Below are 16,936 nucleotides of genomic sequence, written 5' to 3' on the forward strand. Positions count from 1 at the left end.
ATTAATCAACAAGGAATTATTCCCAAACTAAAGTGAAAGTTTGGTCAATCGGTAAACAACTGAGTCACAAAGCATCAGAGGAAACTGGGGGAATTAGGCTTAGTTCCAGGCTAAGCTTTATATGATGAATGGTTTTTCATAGTTACAGCACACATTGTGGGTAAAATCACTATAAATGATACACTTCACAGAAAACACAACTTGATTATTTTGACTTAAGGTCTTATTTGAATAGGGCTTCAAAACGAACAAATCTTTGTTTATAAAATGATAAACAAAAACCTAAAACACATTGCACTGATGACTCACATTGTAACATTTTAACCGCTGTCTATTTGGCCATATGACGTGTTGAAACCACAGTGTACCAGCACACCACCACAGACAGGTGATATCCACAGAAGCAAAAAAGAAAAAAAACACTGGGGTTCCAAGTGTTAACCAGGGACCAAATGACCCTTTTTCTGCTATGTATACTTCTTTTTTTTCTAGTATTTTCACTGAAGTTTTTATAAGTGACTAATTGTACAGTTCAGGAGTAACTAGGGTTAAGACAACACAAAATGGTGTTCACAATCTAAATTACTTTCATAGATGCAATTCTAAGTGAAACGGGATATTCAACAATGAAAACAAAGTAGGCATCTTTAAAGCACATTGAAAATAACAGTAGTTTGTATCAGTGGTTCTCAACTGGTAGGTAGAGACATTGCAGGTCTGTTCTGATAATGTCACAGACAGCAATGAAGAAAAAAATACAAATAAAAGGTTCATTGACAAATAACGTTGTCCGAGGTGTTAAAAATAAGAAATTCTTACTGTCTAAATTCCACTGCAGGGCACCCCAGAGTGAGCTTTCTCTGAATGTGACACTGCACAGATGGCAGATAAACAAGTTTTTATAAAATGTTTTAATTAAAATTTTATAAAAAATATATATATATATATATTATACGTAGCTCTGCATAAATAAGATCATGTGTTGATGAATGATTTTTAACAAAGAGACACTTGTGTTCATAGATTCCCGACCTCTGGTATATACTAGAGTAAACATATGAACAAATGGGTTATGTCTGCTGTGCTGTATTTGTTTTATTTATTTTGTTTATATATGGCTATAAAATATAAATTAACAAATGTTATCAGCAGTACGGTTTGCCTGTGCATTGTGTGTGAGACAAGCGCTAATGTAAACAGACGTGGCCGAGTGCATCGGATAATCGCACTCAGCATGTGTTCACTGTCAGTATATGGGTTTTAAACTGTTATTCATGGGACTTTTGAGATAGTTTGGTTATCTGTTTCATAAAACAAATGCATTATATTCTTGAAAAGACTGTTTGAGTTGCTGTTTGTGTAAATGAAAACTGCATCTGCACCTAATAAGCAGACATGTTTAAGGCTAATGTAAACAAAGATGGCAACACGTATCAGAGGAAGATCGCATTTGATGCACTGACTGCGCGTATAAGAGCTGTAAACTTATCATGGTACTTTAATAATCCAACGATTGATTATCCAATGGTTGCAGCCAAGTCTGTTTATATTTGCGTTTGTCTCACATACACAAACACAAAATATCTGAGATGTCAAACAGTGAATAGGCATCACTTTAAAAGGGATGAGGAGGACATGCTTTTGACATTGGGTGACATGGACTGATTGCATGTCTACATTAAATACAAATGAAAACTTAAACACTTGCTGACCACGTTTGTTGGCTGCCAAAAGATGTAGGCCTATGTCATTTCAAGAATTAAGAATTATGTTGGGCTTACGCAGTTCGTGGTAATATTAATATGTTTGATTTTAAGGACATTTTTGTCTACTTCTATATGAAATTACTTGATTTTATACATCAGAAATCGACTGGTGAATAGTAATCTCTATATGAGTTATGGTTGGAGGGGTTGAGAAATTAGAGGGCTTGGTGATGTTAGCCGAATATGAAAGTCATTACATTTGAATGAAACATTACGAAGACAACCTTTTTTTTCTTTTTTCTTTAGAAGAATATGCACCAATGAATTGTGCACTGTAAGATCTGTATTAATAGTGAACTGTGCAACTGCTAGAGGCATCAGTTGGCATCATAGACTTTTAGGGGAGATCAACCTACAAATGGTTCACTTCAAGTTGTCTCTGCATATTAAGCTGGGATAGGATAAGTATTTTAACATTAGATAAATTAAAAACCTCACCACTACGAAATAAATTGGGTCAATTTTGATGTCATGCTAATTTACAGGAATAGTTCAACAAAAATCATAGTTTACTCATGTAACGAACCCCGCTCCTCTGCCCCATCCCCGCTTCCTCGAGCGCTCACGCTTGCCACTCAGCGAGCGTGCTCACTTCCCGCTCCCTCGCTCCGCCCCCTTGAGCTCGTACGCTCTTTTTTCCTCCCTCGAGCACTCACGCTCTTTATGCAATTACGAGCTCTCGCTCGTAACTCTCTCCCCTCTGACTCATGTTCAGCATGCACGCTCCGGTGGCCAGAACATTATGACCACCGGCACTTTCTCAATCACCCCTACATTATGACCACCTACACTCACGCCGCATCCTATCCCCACACATTAGATTCACCTGCACTCGTCTCGTCACCTTCATTGTTCACACCTGCACCTTCCCCTATATATATCACAACCCTTTTGTTTCACTCGGGTTGGTTATTGTATGTATTTAGATTCCCGTGTTTATGCCCCCGCTAGTCTCGTCTAGTTTTGCCCCTGCTAGTCTCGTCTAGTTTTGACCTCCCCACTGTTTGATTACCTGTTTAGCTTGCCAACTCTCTCGTTCCCCTGTCTTTGTTCCCGCTAGTCTCGTCTTGTCCTTCGCCCTAGTTGTTAACTGTTTTCCCCGCTTATCGTTCACCTCCCTCATTAGATCTGCCCCCTTGTTTATATACATCCTGTTTACCCCGGCTTTTGACCCTACGCTTCCCTCGACGACTCTTCACTGGATTTGCCCGTTTGTACTGTTGCCTGCTTTTATTGTTTTAATAAAAGCAGTTTTGACTTACATTGTGACTGTCTCTTCTTGTGCGGGTTACAGAATAACCAACCACACCGTAGACAGTCACAATGTACGCCACAGATTCGCGCAGCTCTCTAGAGCGGATTTTTGTGGCGTGTTCTGAGCGTGGATTTGCGGCTGGGAGAGATTACCACGCACTCACGGCCCAGGGACAGCAGGTAAGCACTTTGTTTGACTTTTGTCACCCTGTTCTACCTGTGTCTGTCCCTGAGCCTGTTTATGCTCCCAGCGCATTTCTGAGCGCCGTGAGCCTTCAACCCCCTGAGAGGTTTGACGGCTCTTCGGACGCTGACCAAGGGGTTTTTTTGCGAGGCAGCGGTTATGTAACCCATAGCCCCGCCCTTAACATTGTGGAGCCAGCGGCTCGACTCGTGTGTTTGCGCCAGGGGAGTCAACCCTTGGAGGATTATGTTGTGGATTTTTGTGCCCTGGCCAACCAGGTGAATTTTAATGAGGTGGCTCTGAAGACCATTTTTCAATGTGGACTGAATGAGCCAACCTCATCATTAATGCCTGGTGGTCGCTGCTCCCTCAACCTGGCTCAGTATATTGACCTCGCCCTACTGTACGCTGGTTCCTCGTTCACTGTGGGGGAGGCAGACACTGAACCAGCGCTCCACACCACGGCCCCCGTCTCGAAGCCTACCACGGCCCCCGTCTCGAAGCCTACCACGGCCCCCGTCTCGAAGCCTGTCACGGCCCCAGTCCCTAAGCCTGTCACGGCCCCAGTCCCTAAGCCTGACATGGCCCCAGTCACGAGGCCTGTCACGGCCCCAGCCTCGAAGCCTGGCACGCGAGCCAGCGCCATGCCGCACGCCAGCGAGCCAGCGCCCATGCCCGCCACGGCCAACGAGCCAGCGCCCATGCCAGCGAGCCAGCACCATGCCGCCACGCCAGCGAGCCAGCGCCCATGTCTGCCACGGTCAGCGAGCCAGGGCCTGTAGCCTCGACCGTCCCCATGGCCACGTCCCCTGTTGGCCGAAGACGTAAGAGAAGGAAGAGGGTCCCTTCTCCCCAGTCTCGTCTTGTGCTCAAGACCGCAGAGGGTCCCGCAGAGTCTCCCACGGCTCTGCAGACCTCTGCTCCGCCCTCAGGGTCTCCCACGGCTCTGCAGACCTCTGCTCCGCCCTCAGAGTCTCCCACGGCTCTGCCGGGTTCTGCTCCGCCCTCAGAGTCTCCCACGGCTCTGCCGGGTTCTGCTCCGCCCTCAGAGTCTCCCACGGCTCTGCCGGGTTCTGCTCCGCCCTCAGAGTCTCCCACGGCTCTGCCGGGTTCTGCTCGCCCCTCTGAGCCCTCTCGGGCTCCGCCTCACGAGCCTCCTAGGGCTCCTCCTCACGAGCCTCCCAGAGCTCTACCCCTCAAGTCCCTCAGGGCTCCACCCTTCAAGCCTCTCACGGCTTCGCCTCTCGAGTCTCTCAGGGCTCCATCCCTCGAGTCTTTCATGGCTCCACCCCTCAAGCCTCTCACGGCTTCGCCTCTCGAGTCTTTCAAGGCTCCATCCCTCGAGTCTTTCATGGCTCCACCCCTCAAGCCTCTCACGGCTTCGCCTCTCGAGTCTCTCAAGGCTACATCCCTCGAGTCTTTCATGGCTCCACCCCTCAAGCCTCTCACGGCTTCGCCTCTCGAGTCTCTCAGGGCTCCATCCCTCGAGTCTTTCATGGCTCCACCCCTCAAGCCTCTCACGGCTTCGCCTCTCGAGTCTCTCAGGGCTCCATCCCTCGAGTCTTTCATGGCTCCACCCCTCAAGCCTCTCACGGCTTCGCCTCTCGAGTCTCTCAGGGCTCCATCCCTCGAGTCTTTCATGGCTCCACCCCTCAAGCCTCTCACGGCTTCGCCTCTCGAGTCTTTCAGGGCTCCATCCCTCGAGTCTTTCATGGCTCCACCCCTCAAGCCTCTCACGGCTTCGCCTCTCGAGTCTCTCAAGGCTCCTCCGCCTCTCAGGGCGTCCCCTCTCGAGTCTTTCATGGCTCCACCCCTCAAGCCTCTCACGGCTTCGCCTCTCGAGTCTCTCAGGGCTCCTCCGCCTCTCAGGGCTCCGCCCCTCGAGTCTCTCAGGGCTCCCCCTCTCGAGTCTTTCAGGGCTCCTCCTCCTCTCAAGCCTCTCAGGGCTTCGTCTCTCGAGTCTTTCAAGGCTCCCCCTCTCAAGCCTCTCAGGGCTCCCCCTCTCGAGTCTTTCAGGGCTCCTCCTCCTCTCAAGCCTCTCAGGGCTTCGTCTCTCGAGTCTTTCAAGGCTCCCCCCCTCAAGCCTCTCGAGCCTCCCAGGGCTCGGCCACTAGAGGCTCCTACGGCTCCCCCTCCAGAGCCTCCTACGGCTCCACCTCCCGAGCCTCCCAGGGCTCTGCCTCCCGAGCCTCCTATGGCTCTGCCTCCCGAGCCTCCTACGGCTCCCCCTCCAGAGCCTCCTACGGCTCCACCTCCCGAGCCTCTCATAGCTCTGCTCCCAAAGACTCCAGAGCTTCCTAGGGCTCCGCCTCTTGAGCCTTCCACGGCTCCACCACCCGAGCCTCCTACAGATCTGCTCCCTAAGACTCCAGAGCCTTCTAGAGCTTCGCCTCCCGAGCCTCCTGCTGCTCCGCCTCCCAAGCCTCCTACGGCGCCACCTCCCCCGGCTCTGCCTCCAGTGCCTACCAGGGCTTCACTCCTGGAGCCTTCTACGGCGCCACCTCCTACGGCGCCACCTCTATGGGCTCCACTTCCTGAGCCTTCCAGGCCTTCGCCCCTAAAGCCCCCCTTGGCTCCACCTCCAGAGCCTTCCAGGCCTTCGCCCCTAAAGCCTCCTTCGGCTCCACCTCCAGAGCCTTCCAAGCCTTCGCCCCTAAAGCCTCCTTCGGCTCCACCTCCAGAGCCTTCCAAGCCTTCGCCCCTAAAGCCTCCCTCGGCTCCACCTCCAGAGCCTTCCAAGCCTTCGCCCCTAAAGCCTCCTTCGGCTCCACCTCCGGAGCCTTCCAGGACCCCACCTCCAGAGCCAACTACGGTGCCGCCTCTGACGACTAGGGATGTAACGATATTGACGATATCGCGCTATCGCGGTGGTAAACGTGTCTCGATATCGTCGTGGTTGGGTTACAATATTAAAAGGACAGGTGTCCGTCAAAAAGCAAGAGGATTAAACACAGTCCCGCGGAACAAATCATTGTTAACTACATAGAGCATGATCCTTTGCGCTGCGTCGTCACAACAACCGTTGTTAAGCCAATAGGATTGCACGCTGTCCACACAAGCTCACAGCAAGCCAGCATGGCCGACAGCGATACTTTTAAGGATAAAAACAACAACCCGAAGTTGAGATTGTGCCAGCCCCTGCAGCTTTTAAATCAGATGTCTGGAAACATTTTGGTTTCAGCCGTGTCAAAAAGCGCAAAAGGAGAGAAGGAGGTGGACAGACAATGGACTATGTGCAAGCACTGCCACAGTAAACTGCGATACAACACGGGAAACACAAGCAACATGTGAAGTCATCTGACGACCCATCATCCCGAAAAGTTTGCAGATTCTCTCACAAATCAAGTCCTGTCCGGTCAAAAAACCCTGAAGGAGGCATTTTCAACAACTATGCCACACAACAGCGCAAGGGCTCAAGAAATCACGAGGTACATCGCGGAATACATAGCGTGTGATTTACGTCCCTTTTCTGCAGTAGATGGCAAAGGATTTAAAAGGTTAGTGGCCAAGCTTGAGCCGAGTATCACATGCCGTCGCGGGCTCATTTTAGTCAAACTGTGTTCCCTGCTCTTTACCGTGAAACAAAAGAACGTGTCATGTTGAACCTTAAACAGTCTGAGTGCATTGCTATTACCACTGATGGGTGGACTTCCAGAGCGACTCACAGTTACATCACTATTACGGCACATGTTTTGACGAGTGAATGGGAAATGCAGAGTTACGTTTTACAAACTAGACAGCTTAGCGAATCACACACTGGCGTAAACATAGCCGAAGTCCTTAAATCTGCAGTCAAAGAGTGGGGGCTGGACAAGATTGGAACAAGGATCGCTGTTGTTACTGACAACGCAAGCAACATGCGAGTAGCAGTAAAGGAAGCCGAACTGTCCCCTCACATACGGTGCTTTGCGCACACACTATACCTGGCCTCCCAAGCAGGTTTAAAGGTCAACGCAGTGAGCCGCCTCCTCGGTAGAGTCAGACGTGTAGCAAGTTTTTTTCACCGCAGTTCTACAGCCACAGCCGTGCTGACCACCAAACAAAAACTACTCAATCTCCCTGTACATAAACTCATTATTGATGTAGTGACAAGATGGAATAGCTCTCTGGACATGGTGGAGCGCTACCTTGAACAACAACAAGCTGTTGCTGCAGCCCTACTGAGTGATGAACTGAGACACAAGTCACGTGAAATTGACACTTTGGACACATCTGACATTGCAAATGCAGAGGATCTTGTGAAGATTCTTTTACCAATAAAAAGGCCACAACTGTTCTCTGTGATGAGTCGCAACCAACAATATCTCTCATTTCACCACTAAAACAAATGATTCAAGACAGCATGGCCACAGATAATCACGGGTCAAATGCCATTGCTCAGATGAAGGCAGCCATTCTGAAGGATCTTACTGACAGATACCAAGGAGAGGATGAAAAGTTCATGCAGGAGAGCAGTGCTTTGGATCCACGCTTTCGGACCTTGCAACATCTAGGCAGTGGAGAGAGAGAGGACGTCTTTGAAAGAATAAAGTTCAAAGCATCACAGATGCAACAACAGGTAAAAAATGTTAACGCTGTGCCATAGAGAAAATTGAGAAATACAATAAAATGTAACCAAATGCTAATATAATGTCTTTTTATCATTTATGAACCAGGACCAAGATGTGCTGCCCAGGAGCCCACATCCAGCAGATCTGGACGACAGCAGCGCGAGCTTTGTGCCTCCTCTTAAAAAGCATGCCCTTGAGGACCTCCTTGGCTCTTCTTTTAGCAGTAATCAAGTCACAGGTGGAATTCAGGCAGAAATTGACTCTTACTGCAAAGAAGCATTAGTTTCTCTGTCTGCTTGCCCTCTTAAGTGGTGGAGAGACAATGCAGGGCGGTATCCTATTCTGTCTTCATTAGCAAAGACCTACCTGTGTATACCCGCTACCTCGGTGTCCAGTGAAAGGGTATTTTCAACAGCAGGGGATATTGTAAATGCCCAGAGGTCTCTTCTTCTCCCTTGCAATGTAGATCTTTTGATCTTTCTAAAGAAAAACTTGAACATAAGCTAAATGATAGGTCAGTGTTTTTTTAAAAGGCTTTTTGACTGACTATTTTATTTAAGTTTAAGTTATGTTCCTAAATACCAGTTTTAAAAGGCTGCTTTTATTTGCCTTGCGCATAAACCTGACTTAACTTGATCTTTGTTTGCACTTAAAGGGAATTCCCTATTGTTTACAATTGTTCTAGTTGCTTCTTAACTTGAACATTGCACAGAAGAATCAGTTATGCAACCAAATATTGGTTCATGTTCCTGACTACAACTTGCACTTTAAAAGCCCTATGTGATCAGTGTTTTATGTTATGATCCATAAATACAACAATAAATTGCCTGTTGACTGGCAAAAGCAGAATAAATGTCAGTATTTTTTCACTATTATCATCACAAACACTATCGTGAGCTATTTAACAATACCGTGAGCTTTTCCACAATATCGCAATAAATATCGTACCGTGAGGTCAATATCGAAATTGTATCGTACCGTGAGATTTTGATATCGTTACATCCCTACTGACGACTCCACCTTTCACGGCTCAGCCCGGACTTCCTGACCCTCTACCTGTCCTGTGGCCTCTTCCCTGGCCTCCGGGCCCTATTCCTGTCCGGTGGTCACCTTCCAGACCCCCGGACCCAGTCCCTGTCCTCCAGTCGCCTTCTAGACCTCCTGACCCAGTCTCTGCCCTATGGCTGCCCCTTAGATCTCCCGACCACCCGCCTGTCCACTATGTTCCCCCTGACCTTGCCTTGAACTGCCCATTGACCCCCATGGACTGTTTTATTTCCCTTTTGTACCTTCTATCCCCCTTGGACTGCCCTCATATTGTTTGTGTGTTGTGTGGGTTCTCTGTTCCCTCGAGCTCACACGCTCGTTCTGCCCCCCGCGAGCTCACACGCTCGTTCTGCCCCCCGCGAGCTCACACGCTCGTTCTGCCCCGCGAGCTCACACGCTCGTTCTGCACCCCGCGAGCTCACACGCTCGTTCTGCACCCCGCGAGCTCTCACGCTCGTTCTGCACCCCGCGAGCTCTCACGCTCGTTCTGTCCCCCGCGAGATCACACTCTCGTTCTGTCCCCCGCGAGATCACACTCTCGTTCTGTCCCCCGCGAGATCACACTCTCGTTCTGTCCCCCGCGAGATCACACTCTCGTTCTGTCCCCCGCGAGATCACACTCTCGTTCTGTTCCCCGCGAGATCCCATGCTCGTTCTGTCCCCTTGCGCTCCTCGCAGCCGAGCGCGGCCGTCAGGAGCCGTCCTATTCAGAGGGGGGAGTACTGTAACGAACCCCGCTCCTCTGCCCCATCCCCGCTTCCTCGAAGGCTCACGCTTGCCACTCCATGAGCGTGCTCACTTCCCGCTCCCTCGCTCCGCCCCTTGAGCTCGTGACGCTCTTTTTCCTCCCTCGAGCACTCACGCTCTTTATGCAATTACTGAGCTCTCGCTCAGTAACTCTCTCCCCTCTGACTCATGTTCAGCATGCACGCTCCGGTGGCCAGAACATTATGACCACCGGCACTTTCTCAATCACCCCTACATTATGACCACCTACACTCACGCGCATCCTATCCCCACACATTAGATTCACCTGCACTCGTCTCGTCACCTTCATTGTTCACACCTGCACCTTCCCCTATATATATCACAAACCTTTCGTTTCACTCAGGTTGGTTATTGTATGTATTTAAATTTCCGTGTTTATGCCCCCGCTAGTCTCGTCTAGTTTTGCCCCTGCTAGTCTCGTCTAGTTTTGACCTCCCCACTGTTTGATTACCTGTTTAGCTTGCCAACTCTCTCGTTCCCCTGTCTTTGTTCCCGCTAGTCTCGTCTTGTCCTTCGCCCTAGTTGTTAACTGTTTTCCCCGCTTATCGTTCACCTCCCTCATTAGATCTGCCCCCTTGTTTATATACATCCTGTTTACCCCGGCTTTTGACCCTACGCTTCCCTCGACGACTCTTCACTGGATTTGGCCTTTTGTACTGTTGCCTGCTTTTATTGTTTTAATAAAAGCAGTTTTGACTTACATTGTGACTGTCTCTTCTTGTGCGGGTTACAACTCACATTACTCACCCATGTACAGCAGTTCCAAACCTTTATGACAATACAATGGTAGTGGATAGTGCCTCACTTTATAACTTACAAAAGGGACTCAATCATCACAAAACTAGTCCATGCCACTTGTGCGTCAGATTAAGTTTACCAAATCCATACTAAATTTCAGTAATTTCTAGGTGAAAATCTTGATGATACAACGTGCATTGTTTTTAGCACAAAGCAAGGCCAGTTCTCACATGAATATGCAAGCCACTATAAATGAGCCTGTCTCATGAACATGCAACTGGTTTGGAATAGAGGTCGACCGATTAATTGGCCGGCCGATTAATCGGCCGATTTTTAGCATTTTTTTACATAATCGGCATCGGCCAATATCCAAGTATATCAAGCCGATTATTAGGCAGGCGCATCTGTGGGCAGCCTAGTGTTGTTGTGGAACACGTGTTCGACGCACATTGCCCCTAGAGTCATTTTCCAGCAGAGTGAGCAGACCTCATCCAGTGCTAAGGAAGGATCTAAGCTCCTTGGAGAAAATGGTAAGGATTACATTTGTATAACTTATTTATATTTAATTAAAAACTTTTGATGTGTTACTGCCAACTTCGGGAAAAAACACGACATGACATTCGGCTACTTTGGATATTGATAGCGTAGTTAAAGTTGCATTAACACAGCAGAAGGGTTGCTATCATGTCACAATAAGTAAGCAAGAATTTAGCAATTACAGACAGTGAATCTGAGACTTTTATTTGTTCTGTTTGTGTCCCTTATATTTGAGAGGGTTGTCACTCAATGCAGAGAAATAAGTAATAAAAAAGATACCAACGCACTATAGGCTATTGAAGAACTGACTTTGGTAAGCTCGGGTTCTGGTAAGATCGGTTCTGCTGTCGGTACTGGAGAAATTAAGAAAATACATTTGTTATTGCTATAAAGAGAAAGTTATTTTATCTCGCCAGCCATTTCTATGTATAATAATATGAAACCATTTGTCTGTGATGCAATTTAGCTATTCGCAGTCGGAGTCAGAGAGAGAGAGAGAGATCTCTCACGCGGTGCCACAGCGAGCACAAAAAGAGCCCTGCTTAATGAGTGACAGAACTAAACATTCAAACGTAGCCTGGTTTAGATCTGTGATATTAGTCTGATTTTATTTTAGATTTCACCTTCCAAAGATTATAAAAATAATATTTATACATAAGCCGCATTCTGTCTAGCACAACTACCTTCCCTTCACAGCGGTGCACTGACATTTCTCCCTAAAACTCAAACTTAACGTCAGAATCAGCACGATCGGTGATTGTTGTAAAATGCAGTCTAGCTACTGATGCTAAATTGCGGGATGCATTTAATAATAAAAAGAGCACAAGAGATACCGTTCCCAAGGCGGCTCACGCTCCGAAACAGTCCACAACGAGACAAGCAAAGTATAGGCTACTTTGGGTTTCATGTGCGCATCTAAACGATCAACTATACACAAAAATATGTCAAAACGACTGGCTTGGAGATTCACTTAAATACAGTTTATGTCTTAAATGGACGTAGTTATGGAAATAGTTGGGAGAAAATATGGCGCATCAGGAGCCTATTAGACTCGGTCTTAAAGGGGAAGCTGTCTAATCAACATGCTGACGATTGAGCCATTACTGCGAATCAAACAACAAAAAGCAAAGAGAAAATCACTTACAGCTCTTGAATGAATAACTTCTGCATTAATAAGCATCTATCTATAATAAACTATGCAGTGTTATTTTACAATTGATTACTATATTAGATTTCTTTTTAGACCACACCTGAACAGTAATGTTAGTAGACCTTCCTGAAATGAAATCACTGTGCCTATATAACGTTTATCTTTGTTTAATATATATATATATATATATATATATATATATATATAACAAAAAGAACCGTTAAGAATACCGTTAAAGTACCGGATCGATAAGCAGTATCGGTAAGATAGTAATACCATTAAAACCTTAACGATACCCATCCCTAGTTATGCCTGTGCTTCTCTTGGATGCTCTGAATATTGGATTACGTGTCTGGATTGCCCCTTAATTAAAGCTGCATTTGGATCTCAACCTTCGTGTCTCGGAGCAGTTCGTAACACCTGCTTTGTTTATTTAATATATTTGTTATACATTATTTATACAATAACTTCAAGGACTAAAACTTATAGTTCATACAAAATTATTTTGATTAACCATTGACCCACAATACTTAATTAATTTACTAATTTTAACCACTAATAATTCTAAACATAAATAACTAATATTGGCATTATATTCATTCATTTTCTGTTATAGCATCATTTCATGTACAGCTACTTTGAAGCGCTATACAAATACATTTGACTTCACTTGACAATGTTTTGCATTTCGGAAAGAACGTCTAGGTTACGTATGTAACCTCCGTTCCCCGATGGAGGGAACGAGACGATGTGTCAGAGAAGTGACACTAGGGGTCTCTCTTGAGCGCTGATATCCACCTCTGATCTATGAAAAAAGGCCAATGAGAGTTGGCAGCCGGTATTTGCATGTCCCGCCCCCGGACATACGGGTATTTAAGCGGCACAAATACGGTTCATTCAGGATTTTTCTGATGAGCAGCCGGAAATGGTCCGCCACAACAGTGGCTCGGCTCAGCGACGTGGCGGGGAAGACACAACGTCTCGTTCCCTCCATCGGGGAACAGAGGTTACATACGTAACCTAGACGTTCCCCTTCTGTCGCTCTCTCCACGTTGTGTCAGAGAATCGACACTAGGGGTCCACTTATAAAAGTGCCATGCGCTGAGCCGTGTACGTGAACTGCTGATACAGGAGCGAGCAGGTATTCTTACGTGCAGGACGACCAACTGTATCAGGCTGCACGTACCCTTCCCCAATGCCCCATTTAAGCCATCGGAATCCTTTTCGTTACCCTGAAAGGGGGAACAAGGTGATGGTCGCCAACTTGGGAACGGGCCAGCCTGGCTGGGCCTCTTTTCTCTCTATGTTTCTCGCATAGAGTAACTACGGCCGGGGCCCTTACACGCATTGAGGGAAGGGGGTCTTAGCCCTTCTTTCAGGGGGAGAAGACCCTGCGGAGGCCACACCTACCCGGCAGGGGAGGCAAAGAGTGCCAAATGCATCACATGGCCTGTTAGGACCCATGTGGAAAAGTTGGTGCGGTGGTAGATCCAGCCTCATAGAGGGGGGAAGCATACAGCATGGCAACCGAGGCAGCTGTAACTGCCTAAGGGAGACACGGGGGTCCGCTTGTGAGGGGACAGTACTGTGGAATTACACACAGGGGGAGTCCGAGCAGGAGGCCTTACCTGTGGAGCACCTATTCCAGTACAGGGTAGCCTTCGGGGACCCATAGTGGCTTGGGTCGGCGAGTTCCTCCGCTGAACTGCGGACCCAACAGGGCTAGGGAGGAGTCAACCAGCGACCCGAAGATGGGGTCTCCTGGGAACGGAGGCGCACTATTTTACCTCGGCTGAGGGAAAGGGCGCTAGGCTCAAGCGATTCACCCGGTCAGAACGTCAGCGTGTTACCGAGTTCTACGGGCTCGGACCTGAGAAAACACGGGACGATACTGACTCAACACGGAGGTTGTAAAATCTTGAGAAAGTGTTAGGTGTTGCCCACCCTGCTGCTCTGCAGATGTCTGCTAGGGAGGCCAGTGCCCATGAGGACGCAACACCCCTGGTGGAGTGAGCTTGGACCCGCAAGGGGGGGGCACGGCCTGGGTGTGATAAGCCAATGAAATGGCATCGACAACCCAGTGGGCAAGCCTCTGTTTGGAGACAGCGTTCCCTTTCCGCTGTCCCCTGAAGCAGACAAAGAGCTGATCAGAGCGTCTAGTGCTCTGCGTGCGGTCCAGAGAGATACGCAAAGCACGTACTGGACACAGCAACGCAAGGGCTGGGTCTGCCTCCTCCCGGGGCAGGGCTTGCAGGTTCACTACCTGATCTCTGAAGGGTGTGGTAGGAACCTTGGGCACATAGGATCACGTATGTGTCTGCCGGACCGAACTCCAGGCAAGTGTTGCTAACAGAGAACGCTTGCAGGTCCCCGACCCTCTTGATGGAGGCGAGCGCAATCAGCAGGGCAGTCTTGAGAGAGAGGGCCCTGAGTCCAGCTGAATCTAGCGACTCGAAGGGGGGTCTCCGGAGGCCCATAAGGATGACCGAGAGATCCCAGGAGGGGAACAGGTTAGGCCGGGAGGGAGTTAGCCTCCGGAAACCTTTGAGGAACCTGACAATTAAGTCGTGCTTACCAAGAGACTTGCCGTCTATCGTGTCGTGGTGAGCCGCGATGGCGGCGACATACACATTGAGGCTGGAAGGGGACAGCCTCCTCTCCAGCCTCTCCTGAAGAAACACGAGCACTGACCTAACCGCGCACCTCTGCAGGTCTTCAGCCCGGGAAGAACACCAGTTCGCGAACAGACGCCACTTTAGGGTGTAAAGATGCCTGGTCGAGGGGGCTCTGGCTTGGTTGATAGTATCTATGACGGTCGGTGGTAGGCCGGCTAGATCTTCCACATCCCGTCCAGGGGCCAGACGTGGAGGTTCCAGAGGTCTGGGTGCGGGTGCCAGTGCGTGGCACTCCGTGTCTCTCCTGAGAGCTCATCTTTACAGACTGATCAAAGACGATTATTAGATGATCGAAGGTCTCATATAATATTAAATTATATAATTATAGGTCAAATATTATTTACATATTGTTAGTAAGTAATACAACAAAGCACGACGTATTGCATAACTACAAATCACCGCGAGAGCTTTCCAATATGCGCGCCACTGAGTGACGTCTGTACATCCGTGAGAGAGCACCTGTCCATCAAAAGCTCACTATCCAATCAGAGTAGATCACTGTTAAGCCCACTCCCACGAGAGGTTTGTCTCAAAACAGCAAACGAAAAACTGCGAAGCGTAAGCGAAATCTGTGGCAATGTATTCAGAATCCACGATTTGCGAAGCGAATCTTTGAAAAACATTAACAAAAAATGAAGCATATTTGAAGAGCCTGTTAAATTCGATGCGACTGAGTTAATTTTTATTTTTTTTTAATTGTGTTTTTCTTCTTTTGTAATGGAATATTTTTGATAGTTTTTGAAAAAGTTACGTTCAGTTTTATAAAGTTACGTTCAGTTTTATAAAGTTACATTCATTATTATTGACACAATCGTAATTCCATAGTTTCATGGCGGGTAACGTACTGTGCTCCAAAACATTGGTGCTGATTGGCCCAAGAGGAGTCCTGTGCGCCAATGAACGCTATCTATCGATCTGCGCTCGATTGCTCTTCCTTCATCCTCCAACTACCCGGATGTCTGTCTCAGTAACTTGAAATTGAATTTGAGAACTGAATCTGAATTGTGAGAAGTGAATGTGAAGATATATAGAGAGTTTAATTTTCAGTGAGGATCAAATGTTATTGGACTTCAATTCCAAACGAATAAATTCAATTTCAAATGATACAATTCAGATTCAGTTTTTGAATAAATTCAATTTTAATTAAACAATACAATTTCAAATTATGTGAGTCAAATTCAGTTTTTCAATGCAATTATTCAAGTTTAGCCATTCAAATTCAAATATAAATGGTTCAAATTCAGTTTCTGGTGGCACATATTTCAGCCCATATGGCCAGGGCAATAAATTGCAATGTTCATACTGTGAGATGCCTAGGACAGCGCTACAGGAAGACAGGAAGGACAGCTGATCATCCTTGCAGTGGCAGACCACATGTAACAACAGCTGCACAAGATCAGTACATCCGAATATCACACCTGCTGGACATGTGTGGCAACAACAACTGCCCGAAATACAATCGGAAAGCGCAATCCCACCATCAGTGTTCAGACTGTCCGCAATAGGCTGAGAGAGGCTGGACTGAGGGCTTGTAGGCCTGTTGTAAGGCCGGTCCTTACCAGACATCACCAGCAATAATGTCGCCTATGGGCACAAACCCACCGTCGCTGGACCAGACAGGACTGGCAAAAAGTACTCTTCACTGACGAGTTGCATTTTTGTCTCACCAGGAGTGATGGTCATACTCGCATTTATCGTCTATGGAATGAATGTTACACCGAGGCCAGTACTCTGGAGCAGGATCGATTTGGAGGTGGAGGGTCCATCATGGTCTGGGACGGTGTGTCACAGCATCATCAAACTGAGCTTGTTGTCATTGCAGGCAATCTCAACACTGTGTGTTACAAGGAAGACATGTGTCATGCGGTACGCTTCCTGCAAGCTCATCCTGACATGACCCTCCAGCATGACAATGCCAAATAAACACAACACCAAATTCCACAGATAAGAGAGATCCCCCACCGAGCCATTAGAGTTATAAAATAAAATCCATGGCACCTAAATTGCTGAAGGATACTGTCTCTCTCATGCCTGCTTTATCTCAAACTAGGGTTTGTAATGACAGAGCTGACCAATAAAGAAGATCCTTCTTTGTTCCACAAACTTAAAACCTCGGTAAGACCAAATGGCCAAGTTCTTGTGACCTTAAATGCATAAATCTGCAGACATATCAGAAAAACTGAGACTCGTGAAGACAGTCCCAAGGCCCGAAATCAACATGGACCTAAAACAACGTAAAAGTGAATTTTGCATAATAGGTCCCCTTT

At 47.4% G+C, this 16,936-nt stretch overlaps 2 protein-coding genes across 2 annotated transcripts in view; one reads left to right on the top strand and one right to left on the bottom strand.

The window, feature by feature from the left end:
* LOC127636062 (ciliary neurotrophic factor receptor subunit alpha-like) overlaps nt 1-16,936 on the bottom strand; it is an 85,011-nt gene that overhangs the window by 34,849 nt on the left and 33,226 nt on the right. The window lies entirely within an intron of this gene.
* Nucleotides 7,571-8,386, top strand: LOC127636067 (E3 SUMO-protein ligase ZBED1-like). Its single transcript, XM_052116443.1, has 2 exons — nt 7,571-7,762; nt 7,860-8,386. Exons 1-2 carry the CDS (start codon nt 7,586-7,588, stop codon nt 8,259-8,261), a joined length of 579 nt encoding a protein of 192 aa, XP_051972403.1. The 5' UTR covers nt 7,571-7,585; the 3' UTR covers nt 8,262-8,386.

The sequence above is a fragment of the Xyrauchen texanus genome, chromosome 43 (assembly GCF_025860055.1).
Source record: "Xyrauchen texanus isolate HMW12.3.18 chromosome 43, RBS_HiC_50CHRs, whole genome shotgun sequence".
Taxonomy (NCBI): Eukaryota; Metazoa; Chordata; class Actinopteri; order Cypriniformes; family Catostomidae; genus Xyrauchen; species Xyrauchen texanus.

Bases quoted from the DNA above. Each gene is read 5' to 3' on its own strand.
- LOC127636067 (XM_052116443.1), top strand. From the start codon at position 7,586: ATGAAGGCAGCCATTCTGAAGGATCTTACTGACAGATACCAAGGAGAG. The intron at 7,763-7,859 runs GTAAAAAATGTT...TTTATGAACCAG, and splicing joins CATCACAGATGCAACAACAG to GACCAAGATGTGCTGCCCAG.